Here is a 12,806-nt window from a genome sequence, read left to right as displayed (position 1 = left end):
TTGCCTCACTGCACCAACACTATGACTCTCCAGGTGAGAGGATTTTGATTTCTCCATGGTAACACTTTCTCCTTTCCCATGCAAGTCCCTGGCTGGAGTTCAGGTGTGCTCCGTGGTTCCTGAGGATTTCTAGTCCCCTTTGTTACGATGGGGACTTACCCAGAATTGGCACAAACCCACACAGGGGTGGTACCTTACCCAAGAAGTGTGTCATCTCCCAGGATAGCTGACCCTTCCATCAAACACTGAGCCAGTGTTGTCAAAGGCAACTTTTTCTGTAAAGGAAACAAAGAGCATCATGAGAATTATTTCTAGTGGTCACCCACTGGTACTCTACAATGGCAAGAAGTCAGGTACTTTATGTCAGACTTCATGTGAGCTAAGAAACAGACTGACTTTAAAATATGTTTACACCTAAAACAGAGCACATGATGATGGGATGCACTAAGAGGTCTCAAAATTCAGAAAACTAAAACTGAATCAAAGGTATCACTTTGGAAAATAAGCCTAAGGTTTAGACACTACATTGTAGAATGAAATACAATAGCAAGCAGGAAAAAAGGAGAGCATCTCAAAGTTAACCAAGACTTGAGCAAGGCATTACTTTCCAACACTCAACTTCTTTCTCAGTCTATCAGCCCCACTTCACAAACAAAGCAGATTTCAATGAAGAGAGAAAACTGTTCACATACAATTACAATGTAAAGAAAGTCAAAATAAAGGTACTCTCCACAGACAATATGCAAGTGGCCAGCTAGCACAGAAAAAGCAGCTTAACCTCATCAGCCACTAGGGAAGTACAATTGAGGTCACCATGAGATACCATGGATGTAACAATATTAATGTATTTTAAAAGCAGACAATAAGCATTGGTGAGCATATGCAGAAACGTGTGGCTCGTGGAAATATAAAATGGTACGGCACTGTGGAAAAACTTAGTAGTATCTCGATAAGCTGGACCACATTGCCCTGTGGCCTAGCAGTTCCACTCCTGGATACACTCCCCAAATACATGAAAACAGACATACAAACAAAATATGTGAACAGCAGCATTTTTTATAACAGACAAAAAGTGGAAACAATGCAAACATCTACAGATGGAGGAATGAATAACAAAATGTGGTCTATTCAAACCGTGGAATATTCTTCAGCTATAAAAGGAACAAAGTTCTGACACATGCTACAATATAGATGGCCCTGAAGAAAAATCTCATGCTAAGTGATATATGCCAGACACAAGACACATTGTATGATCCCATTTATACGAAATATCCATGGTAAGTCTATTAATATAGACAAAAAGTAGATTCATGGTTACCAAGGGCTGGAAGGGAAGGGTACAGGGTTTCCTTTTGGAGTGATGAGAATGATCTGCAACTAGGGTGTGTGTATACAATTGTTAAGATCACTGAACACTTTACAATGCTGTTGTTGTTATTACTATTTGGTTATTATTATCATTTGAGTATTATTATTATTATTTGGTTGTTGTTGTTGTTATTATTATTATTATTAGGTATTGGGGATAAACTCAAGGGATTTACCACTGGGCCATATCCCCAGCCCGTTTTGAAATATTTTATCTAGAGACAAGGTCTCACTGAGTTGCTGAGGCTGGCTTTGAAGCTACAATCCTTCTGCCTCAGCCTCCCAAGCTACCAGGATTACAGGCCTGTACCACCACGCCTAGCTACAAGGGTAAATTTTATGTTATGGGAAGGGAAAGGCACACTACTAAAAAACTGTGTCATGGCCCACCCCTTTCTAAATGTCAAAAGCCCTCTCTTGATGGGCATGGTAGCTCACACCTGCAATCCCAAAGGTTCAGGAAGCTGAGGCAGGAGGATCACAAGTTCAAGGCCAGCCTTGGCAACTTAGTGAGGACCTAAGCAACTCAGCCAGGAGACCCTGTCTTTAAATAAAAAATAAAAAGGGCTGGGGATGTGGCTCAGTAGTTAAGCACCCGCTGGGTTTGAAAAACCCTCCTTCAAAAAAAAAAAGCCCTCTCCTTACGGAGCCAAGACCAACCAGCACAAAAGTACATGCAGGTAGACAGCACAAGAAAATCAACAAGGTCGGGACTGTTGGCATATCCTTGCACCTTGCATTTTCCACTCTTTGGGGCCATATGGACCATCCTTCAAATGGAAAGTGCCGCACAATGTCCAGCCCAGACCTTCCTGGTGTCATTCCTAGGGAGCTGCTATATGGAAGGTAGGCACACACCACACCAGCAGTGAGCCAAGCTAGACACTGCTCTCGTGGAAGCTTCCTAGTGGGGAAGACAGGGAATAAACATCTGCATCTCTTCATCTGGCTGCTCACCTGTTCCCGTCATGATACCATTTATAATAAGCTGACTGATACAAGTCCTGTGAGCCATTCCAGCATGCGATACAAACCGAGGAGGGGTCACGGAAACCTCAACTTATGAAGGGTCGATCACCAATGCCAGAGGCCAGGGTTCACACCTGGCATCTAAGGTGAGGGGGAGGAAGCCGTTTTGCAGGACTGAGCCCTGCACTTGTGGGATGTGACAGATACTCCAGGTGAGTGTGTCCGAATTGAACTGAATTGTAGGACAACCAGCTAGGGTTCACATCCAGCTAGGATTCAGAGTAGAAGAATTACGTGGCATGGGAAAACCCTCCCAATATTTCTGGTCACAAAAGTATGGTATAAAAGTGTAGATAAATAAAATGTGTTTTTAACAAAAGCAGGCTTAATATTCCAATAAGGGGTCATGGAGAGGGCACAGATTAAAGTATGATTCTCAACCCGGGTGATCTGGTCCTAGGGACGTCCATCTTTTACCTGCATCTCTATGGGCCTCCTTCCCTGTCAGTCATCACTCCTCAACTGTGCCGACGTGTTACTGAACATGCTGAGCTTTGTTCTTGCTCTACTTTCTGTATCTGGAGACATGGTTAGTTGTCACAATGTGAGAGATGCTATTGGCATCAGGTGGGTAGAGACCGTCCCACGATGCACAGCAAAGAATTACTAGGCTCAGAGTTTCAAGAGTGCCAAGGCTGAGAAACCTGGTGTAATTTGCAAGTTCCTCAAATATCCCAAAAATCAATGAAGATGCTCCACCAGAATGTCAGTATGTATATTCAGGACATCGGTCAGTCACATAAAGGCCATTTTGATTTGAGATGAATGTTCACAGCCCCATGACCTGCCTTCAAGGTAAGACTTCTGGTTTCCAGAATGTCTTCAAATTCTGACAAAGCAGTAAGGAGGACTGTGGCTATCACGGAGTAAGAGGACTTCAGATAGCCTAGGACAGACGTCCTTCGGAGAAATACCCCAGGAGGTGAGTAGGGCTTTTTCAAATGTGGAAAAAGACTAGTCTAATTGGTCCAGTCTGAGCTAAGCAGAAAACTGTGCCTGTGACAGGTGACTAAAGTGTGAAGGTCAATATCAACAGAACAAGAACAGCCCCAGAAGGACCCTAAAGTTGATCATGAAGGACCCTAAAGTGGATCAAAGCCCTGGAGGGTCAACAACAAGAGAACAAACAGGTGAAGTGTCAATCATACAAAATTCAGACCAAACACGTTTGAAAGTGACCTTACTTCTAGTCACTCAACACTCACACTGATGTTTGATGCTCTTATGTGACAAAGAGGAGAGCATTAAGTGACAAAGTACTACGAAATTCTTTCTATTCCAACCGCTTTTAATTCTCAAGATTTTAACAAACAAAGAGAATAACATTTCTCTTTCTCTATCTTATCTACTTATCTATCCATACCAAATAAATGAATTTCTGAGTAGGAAACAGATGCGTATGTATTATGGTTTGCATATGAGGTATCCTCCAAAGGTTCCTGGGTTCCTGCAGGAAGTGAAGTGAATTGATTATGAGAGCTGAAATCTAAATGCACTGAATGGGTGGTAACTGCAGGCAGGTGGGTGCCGCTAGAAGAGGTGGGTCACTGGGGGTGCGCCCTAGAGGGGTTCATCCTCCCTGAAGCCCCTTCTCTTCCCTCTCTCTCTCTGCTACCTGGTTTGAACTGAGCGGCTTTCCTCCATCATCCCCTTTGCTCTAACTCCTCTCAGGTCCAGAGCACTGGATTTGGCCAACCATGGTCTGAACCGAACCTCTGAAACCATGAGCCAAAACACTTTCCCTCCTCTGAGTTGTTCTTATCAGATAATCCACCTTCACCAGATACCATGACAGGGACCAGACTTTTATGTATCCTTCCACCAATATTCTAAGAAGATCCAATTGTGTGTGTGTGTGTGTGTGTGTGTGTGTGTTTGTATATCCATTTTTATTGGGTATTTTCCCCCACAAAGGTTAGCCTAACTAGGTATACCCCTCTGTGCCCGGGCTCCCTTTTCACACAGAGGTATCTTCATATCATTCCTATTGTCACATATAGAGCTGTCTCGCTCTTTTGTTTATGTGCTTTAATGGCTACACAGATCACTGAATGAAGATGACAACGTATTTACTCCTCTACCAATGGTGTAACTGCCTCTACGAGAGATGTGTGAGGTAAATTTAGAGGGTGTGAAGTCCATCCCCAGGGTGGGAGAAGCAGGGTCAAGTGGGTAAAACTCAGCAGAAATCACATAGAGTTTTTATTGGTATACATGTTTTAATAATAGGACATTGGAAAGGCACCACCAAATGACCAAAGGAAGATGTATCTTTATGACAAGGGAGAGGGCCATCCATAATCAGAGGCAGGAGACAAGATGTTAATGGACTATAACCCCCGATAAAGTACGAATGATTTCTGTTTCTGAAAGTCCACAAGAGTCAATAGAGGGCTCAGGAGAAGCCAGACAAAGCAGCATTCCTATGTAACCCACTGACTGCCCAGCTCTGAGGTATTATTTCTCTCTCTTCATCCTTTGTTCCCACACCCCACTTCATGAAAGAAGGACATCCAGTCTTCAAAGGGTGAAAAACTACCCCAATATCTACAAGAGCTGCTGGAATCTGTCTACCTCTGCTGCCAAGGGTCCACCCTGAAATAGCTGCTGCCAATCCTCGGTGAATATTACTGAACATCTTAGCAAACTTCATGCTGGCCAGTGATTTTTCAGGATCAAAGAGAAGGTACTAAAAATAGCTTTTCCCCTGCCTCTAGAGTTCGAATAGAACTTTAAAAATAAAAGAAGGAAAGACAGACTGTCTCAAGTTTGAATGTATTAGTCTGACAAGTCTGAGATGACTATTCTCTTGAATATTACCTTGGGCATAAGCAATGCTTTGAAGGATGATGCAAGCAAAACGTGTCATTCTGGTATCTGCTCGGTTCCCCAAACTCCCTCTCTCAAACTTTATCTCCCAAAACTACTTTCGATTGTCCTCAAATTTTAAATCCAGGCAACAAGCACTTATGATTTAGCCCCCCAAAGACATAGCCCAGGACAGTTGCTCAGGGCTCACTAGTTCTCCAAGGCCATCTAAGCCTAACAGTGGGCAGTACCAACAGCAACCAGCACCTTGTATCTCTTTAATATCCACTTAAGCACTGTGCCAGGCAATTGTAGGCACTGCCTCCTGATCTGTCAAACAGCCCTACTGGGCAGGAAATCACCGTTGTTATCACCATTTTTGAAATGAAGAAACCAAAGCTTATGAAGTAATTAGCTTGTTCAAGGTCAGGCAAAATTAGGAAGCAGTACAGAGCTGAGCTTCGCCCTTGGGTGGCCAGATCCAGAGTTCACCTCAGAGCTGTCCTGCTAAATGGTCTGTTACAGAATAGGAAGGGTTCAAATTGGTTAGACAGCCTGTTAGGCAGGTTCTGTGTCTAAATGACTCATAGGTCATCCATTTATGACACAGATCTGTTTTTTATCACTGCCTACCAGTGGGTAGGCTCTGTTTTAGGCACTGAGGATACAGCTAATAGAGAGACATCCGGATTTCTGCTGCCATGGAGCTCACACATCAGTGACAGAAATTCGTGATCACAGCGATTTCAGATGCTAATTTGTGCTATGAAGAAAATAATCATGTTGGGTGGTGGGATGGAGGGAAGGGAAGGAGCCGGTGCATTAGATGGCTGGGAAAAGCATTGCTGAGAAGGTGACTGTTAGAGTCTGTAAACAAGTCAAAATAACACCTGGCATTTTGCCAGGGGAATGTTAAAGTTCATAAACAAGTCTGGATGGTGCCTGGCAAAATGCCAGAGGGAGTGGTTTGAGAAGTAACAAAAGCGAGCCATTAAGTGTGGAGATTCCTTATTGGTTGACTGATGTATCTAGTTTATGCTAATTAGATAAGCTCTGTGGAATGTATAAATACTGCTCCTGTCCTGCAATAAATGGCTCCCACTCCTGCTGTATCAATCTACACAAGTTCCTCGTCACCCCTCCCCCCCCCTTATTTTGCTGCAGCCGGACTGAGGCAGGTGACATTTGAGCAGAGAACTGAACAATACAAAGTTGCTTGCCTGAACTTGTGGGTCAGAGCATTCCATCAAGACTAGAGCAAGCACAAAGGCTCCAAGAGGGACGCAGCTCCGTGGGTTCGGTAACATATCAACACAGCAAGAGAAGGATGACTGACAGGGAAGAGAGCAAGAGCTGAGCTTCAGGGACGCAGGTAAAAGACGTAAAACTAGAAAGGAGTTCAGATTTTATTCTACAGTGGGAATCCTTTGGTGGGATTTAGGCAAGAGAGTGATAGGATTTGATTTCCATTTTAAACACTCATGGGCTGATACAGAGGATGGAACATCCTATATCTGGAAAACCCAGAAGGAACTGCTGTATAATGACAGCTGCCCAGAAAAGGGTGGCATATGCTAAAATGAAACAGAAATTCTTTGGAAGAAGGGTCAGCAGGATTTACTGGAAGTCTGACTATGAGATAGAAAGAGAGAAGAGTAAAGAGTCATGTGGGGGACTCAGGTCTGAGCAAGTGGGCAGACTTTTGCTAGATCCTTCTGGTAGAGCTTGAAATGCCACCCTTCCTGGGGATCTCGATTCAAAGGCCATTTGTCCTCTTCCCCTGTTTTCCCTGATGGGTGACCTCAACTTCATGGATTCACCAGTCACTCAGGCCAAAGCACATGAACCCCTTGCTCTCTTGTCGAACCCCTTGCTCTCTTGTCGTACCCCATACCCACTCAATTACCAGGTCTGGGTATTCTACCTCCAGCACCTAGCAGGTAAGCTGATCTCTCTCTCCATCTTCCCTGTTCCCACTGCTTTCACCTAGATCTGTCCCATATTTGTCTAACTGGCTCTACCATCTACCACGGTCCCCTCCCCACTCATTCATTGCTCACAGAATCATCTATGAATCTGATCATATCACTCCCTCATAAAACCTTGGCTTTCCACCGATCTTAGGCATTTCGTCCAAATCCCCACCATGGCCTAGAAGGCATGATCCGGTCCCCTGTGGTCCCGTCTCATGCCCCTTTCCTCCTCTTATGATCTGGTCGCTTTGGCTACCTTTTATGTTTCTCGAGAACATCATACTCCTGCCAGATGGGGTGGCCTCAGTGATGGGAAACTGAAGCAGGAGGACTGCAAGTTGGGGGCCAGCCTGGGCCACTTAGCAAGAACTAAAAACATCTGGGGCTATAGCTCAGTGGTTAAATCCCCAGTACTACAAAGGGGGGAAAAAAAAAAAAGTCAGATTCCTTACTGTCTCTGGGGACTCAGCACACACTGGACCTCTCCTGGAAGCACTTATACCCTTTTTAAAAGTGCTGCCATCCTTCGCTTGTTCCGAACAGCCACTTGCTGGTGGAAAACTACGACTGTATTCCCAGTGAGCTCCTCTTCCTAGCATGAAGCGCCGACCTGAATATATGACACAGCTACTTTCTGAGATTCGCTCAGTAAGGTGGAGAAACACTTGCACATGCTAGCAGATTATTGGACATGACCTCCTTGTAAGACATGCAGGGACTTAAAACATCATCATTATGCTGGCAATCTTAAGAACCTATAAACTAACTAATTATTAGCTTGGATTAAGTGAGGCAAAATGGAAGCCTCATTCGTATCCTTTCTCTTCTCCATCCTACATAGGGAATCTGGTCTAACTCGATATCCACAGAAGGATGATGCTCTTTATGGTCACTGAGAGAGTGACAGGAAAAAGTGCCCATTCCCATCCGGCAACTAGCCATAACTTTTAGCACCAAACTTCTAAAGCTGTATATAATAAAACTTTAAGTGTTGGACATTATAACTAAACTATTGAAGAATGAATGAGCTTGTTAAAAGAGAAATAACAGGAAGCAATGATTCATATGCATCCCAGTAAGCACAGGACTGCATGGATATCTACTCCTTCTAATCCCAAGATGCTGTGACTACTGTAGGAATGAGAGGTGCTGACCCCTGCTCACGTCAGCTGGCAGGGGGTGACTGCCCATCTCCTGAACCGTGCTTAACACCCCACTTCCCTGACCAGTATTTGGTCATTCATTTCTCCCCCTGCCCTTTAAGTGATCCCTTTTATATATTCATTTATTTTCCGTCTTTTTATCCTTCTTCCTTTTCCCCTATTCCTTAGATCCTGACACAGTTCCCTACCTAACCATCGCAAAGAACTGAGCTCATATTCCAATATTTGAGGCAATTCATAAGTGTTGTGTTTCCTATTAAATCTTCTGCTTTAGGGAAAAAAAAAACTGAAAAAAAAATTCTTGAGTCAGGATTTGGAATTTTTTATGACTGTTAAATACTTTTAACTTTAAAAATAACATTTTAAACTTTAAATGGCTCTTTAACTTTCAGAACATTTACTCAGTCATATGATAATAAAGACTGATCAGCCCAAGATATCGCTGACAAGATCAGTTAAAATCCGTACAGTAAAATCCCTGATCTCCGCATGCTTGGGCACCTCCTTCCACTGCAAACCTCTTCCAGGTCAACTAAATAGGTCTCCAGTTTGCAGGCTCAACTGCACACACGTGGCTGCAAGCTTCAGGACCTGCCAACAACTGCCACAGGTCCCCTTGCTAAGAATTCTGTGTTCAGACTTGTATCCCATCCCAAAAAAAACTCATCATGTACACGCAAATATTGAAATATCTGAAATCCAGGCTGAGCATGGTGGCACATGCCTATAATCCCATCGGCTCCGGAGGCCGAGGCAGGAGGATCAAAAGTTCTAAGCCAGCCTCAGCAATATAGCAAGGTCTCTAAATAAAATACAAAAAAGGGCTGGGTATGTGCTCAGTGGTTGAGCATCCCTGGATTTACTCCCCAGTACCAAAAAGAAAAAAAAAATATCTGAACTCCAAAACATTTCTGGATCAAGCATTTTGGATAAGGGATGCTCACCTGTGTTATTAAGAAAGAAGAAACCAAGGCTGGAGTGAGAAAAAGAAATGACTGATAAAGTTAACAGAACAGTGTTTGCACTTCAACAGGAGACAGGAGAAAGCATAGGGTGCTTTACACAACTGTCAACAGAGATGAGATTGACATCAGCTCAGGGATTCAAGGAGACCACAGCAAGCAGAAGTCAACAATAACTTCAGGTCAAAAAATAAATAAATCCAACAGACACAAAACATGTAGACTGTATACTCAAGGCAGGAGAAAAGGTCCTCCTAGCTTGCAAAATCTCTCCTAATAAAACTGAGTGAATGTCTAAGAATATCTTTTTCAGTGGAAGCGAGGGAGTTAGGGTCAAGAGGGAAGTGAGACTGTAAAGATGGTTTACAGCAAAGACTGTGAAATTGAACATCACACAACGCCTGTTATTACCGATGTAGGTTATAAACAAAGACGTTAGAGTAGCTTTATTTAGCAGACTCTCTTTATTGTCTCATTACAGTGAAAACCGTTTCCAAGGGCCTTTATAGGTCACTTGTAACCTCTGAAACCATGGTATAATTTTTCTTACACAATCATAAGATACTATTGAAGCTAATGGACTCTAGGAATGAGCTGACTCAGGGGAAAGATGTCCATCGAAGACAAAGTTTCCCTGCAGGTGGGATTTTAAGCATGTCCGTGCCATTCTCCTGGTGGTCCTACCCTCGGGGAGGATGAGAGGGACCTCACCTTGCATGAGGAATGAGCAATACTTTAACCCAGGGCTAAGGATCTAGAACTGTGGGAAAGGTCCTCACTCTACAGAAACAAGAAGCTAGGTGTGCTTGGCTGATTCACAGACACACATAGGGCTTCACTAATAGCCACAAGAAATGGGGCCCCAGGAGTGGAACCCTTGCCTTCAGGAGGCAAGTTTTAAGCTGCCGGGGTGGGGGGGCTCAGCAGAAGGCACTTACAGAGCGCTTGTCCGCCTCGGCCCCCTGTTGGCCCTGCAGACAGGCCGTGAGCTTCTTGTGTGTGCTGTGGGACACTTGCTTCACCAGCTCCAGGCGCTTCTCCACCTGCAGACAGAACAGCGGGAGGCGTCACGGGTGCAGGCAAGATCGGGAGAAGTGGGGATGTCATTCTGGGTAGTCATGATTCATGTTTTCACAGAGACAAGGACTTCTAGGAAGGCAATACCCAGTGCTGGAGAGCTGGGGTGGGGGTGTAGTCACAGGCTCTGGGGCTCGCCTGCTAATAGAGACTCTAAACCTCTCTTTGAGGACCCCACCTAAACCAGCACAGCTGGCCCTGGGTCTGCAGGCGATGTGTTCCAGGACAGCCCACGGATACAAAATCTACAAATGCTCATGTCCCTTGTATCAAATGGCATGTAACCTACACCCATCCTCCTATATATTCTTTAAATCATCTCTAGGTTACTTTAAAAACCTAATCAATATAAATCTCATACAAATAATAGTTATACTGTATTGTTTGGGGAATAATGACAAGCAAAAAAAGTTCTATATGTGTTCAGTACTGACTGACAAAATTTGTTTCTCAATGTAATTCAATTTATTTATTTATATATGAACATATACTATATATGTGTGTGTGTGTGTGTATTTGCTTATTCATTTTATCTATCTATCTATCTATTCATTCATTCATTCATTCATTCCCCTCCAGTGCTGAGAATTAAACCTAGGACTTACACATGCAAGAAAAGCACTCTGCCACTGAGCTATACCCCCCAGGCCTGTTTTCCAATATTTTGGACCCATAGTTGTTTGAATCTACAGATGTGGACTTGCATACACTTAAGGCAGGAGAAAAAGTCCTCCTAGCTCACAAATATCTTGTAATAAAACCAAGTGGATGTCTAAGACTATCTAGAATATCTTTTCAGTGGAAGTGAGGGAGTTGGGGTCAATTGTATTCAAAATGTCAAACACTGTCATGTAAGACAAAAAGTTGTATCTCCAGTTTGTATGAGGAGCAGAGAGAGCAGTGGAAGAAAGCACAGGGAATGGCTTAGTCCTAGAAGGAAAAGCATCTCTGGTGTCCGTGAGCCACGCGGTCAGTGATAACCTTACCTGAAGAAGGTCTTCACTCAGGACTTCAGTCTTTTCTGCCCTAAAGAGAAAAATCAAGAAATATATCAGTAAAATTAAATTTAAATCAATTTAAGAAAAAAACATACAATCTTACAATTACTCGCCACTCTCTTCTCTTACAGCAACCCTAGAGAAACAGAGATATTATAGCAGAAACTCCAAACAAAAGTGTACTGAGGCAATTCTAGGAATCTTAAATAACCAGCACACTAGCAAACAGGCAAACAAGACACTCTCAAGTTTCCGGCTACAAATGGGACCTGGATTAAGGACAACAAACATACTTCTTTTGTTCCTATACACATTTTTGGTTTTTTGGTTCTCATTTTTCACTAGCAGAATGAAGCAGGTTTCCACAATCATACACCTCGGCCTCCCCCAAATAAGCAAGAAAAAGTAGCAGAAATCTGAGAAGAGAACAGTAAACAACAAACATTGAGTTCTGATAACAAAGGCAAAAGCCACCACCAAGGTCTGACCACCAGGAGTGAGGTCCCTGTCCACAGATGACATGAATGTGGAAAATGCCATGAAACCCACAAAAAAAATTCCTAGAAGAAATGGGATCAGCAAGATTTCGTAACACCAGATATACATACAAAAATTAAATCTCTACATACTAGGAAAAAGCACAGGAATGCTAAAGTTGTTACAACGGCATTGACCAGCCCAGGTGGCTGAGGCAGGAGAATCTCGAGTTCAAAGCCAGCCTCAGCAACTTAGTGAGGCCCTAAGCAACTTGGCAAGACCCTGTCTCAATATTTAAAAATAAATATATAAAAAGGGCTGGGAGTGAGGCTCAGGGGTTGAGCACCTCTGGGTTCAATCCCTGGTGCCCTATCACAGTCCCTACCCCTGCCCAAAACAAAAAAAAGCTCTAGCAATTGTTTACAAAAAAAATATACCACTCAGGTATGGATCCATGAAAACGCATACAGCACCTGCAGGCTGAAAACCACAAACTCATGTGAAAGAAATCACAGAAGATCTAAATAAATGCAGGGACATACCAGGTCTGTGGGCTAGAAAACTCAACACAGGAAAGATGCCAATTTTCCCCCCATATGACCACAGATTAAACACAATGCCAACCGGAGTTAACAAGGTCTGCTACAGAGACAGACAACCAACTCAAAAATTGATATTAAAGTACAAAGGAAGCAAAAGAACTGGAACTATTTCTAGAAAGAAAAATAAGGCTGTAGGACTTTCATGATCTAATTTTTAAAACTACTGAAAAATTAAATAATCAAAAGAGTATGGTGTAGGAGCTGGGGTCGTAGCTCAGTGGTAAAGCGCTCACCTAGCACGTGAGAGGTGCTGGGTATGATCCTCAGCACCACAAAAATATAAATAAATAAAATAAAGGTGTTGTGTCCAACTACAACTATATATATATATATATATATATATATATAT

The 12,806-nt window shown here is 43.2% G+C and overlaps 1 protein-coding gene across 6 annotated transcripts in view; it reads right to left on the bottom strand.

The window, feature by feature from the left end:
• Arhgap44 (Rho GTPase activating protein 44) overlaps positions 1-12,806 on the bottom strand; it is a 174,439-nt gene that overhangs the window by 73,892 nt on the left and 87,741 nt on the right. For all 6 annotated transcript variants that reach the window (XM_048798104.1, XM_048798103.1, XM_048798107.1 and 3 more), the window contains exons 2-4: positions 11,367-11,406; positions 10,242-10,346; positions 199-275 (exon numbers count right to left, since the gene is read on the bottom strand). In XM_048798104.1, coding sequence (XP_048654061.1) covers positions 199-275; positions 10,242-10,346; positions 11,367-11,406 — 222 coding nt within the window. The remainder of the gene's footprint in view (positions 1-198; positions 276-10,241; positions 10,347-11,366; positions 11,407-12,806) is intronic.

The sequence above is a fragment of the Marmota marmota genome, unplaced genomic scaffold (assembly GCF_001458135.2).
Source record: "Marmota marmota marmota unplaced genomic scaffold, marMar, whole genome shotgun sequence".
Classification (NCBI taxonomy): domain Eukaryota; kingdom Metazoa; phylum Chordata; class Mammalia; order Rodentia; family Sciuridae; genus Marmota; species Marmota marmota.
The sequence above is the reverse complement of the archived record's forward strand: the minus strand, read 5'-3'. Positions and strand labels throughout refer to the sequence as shown.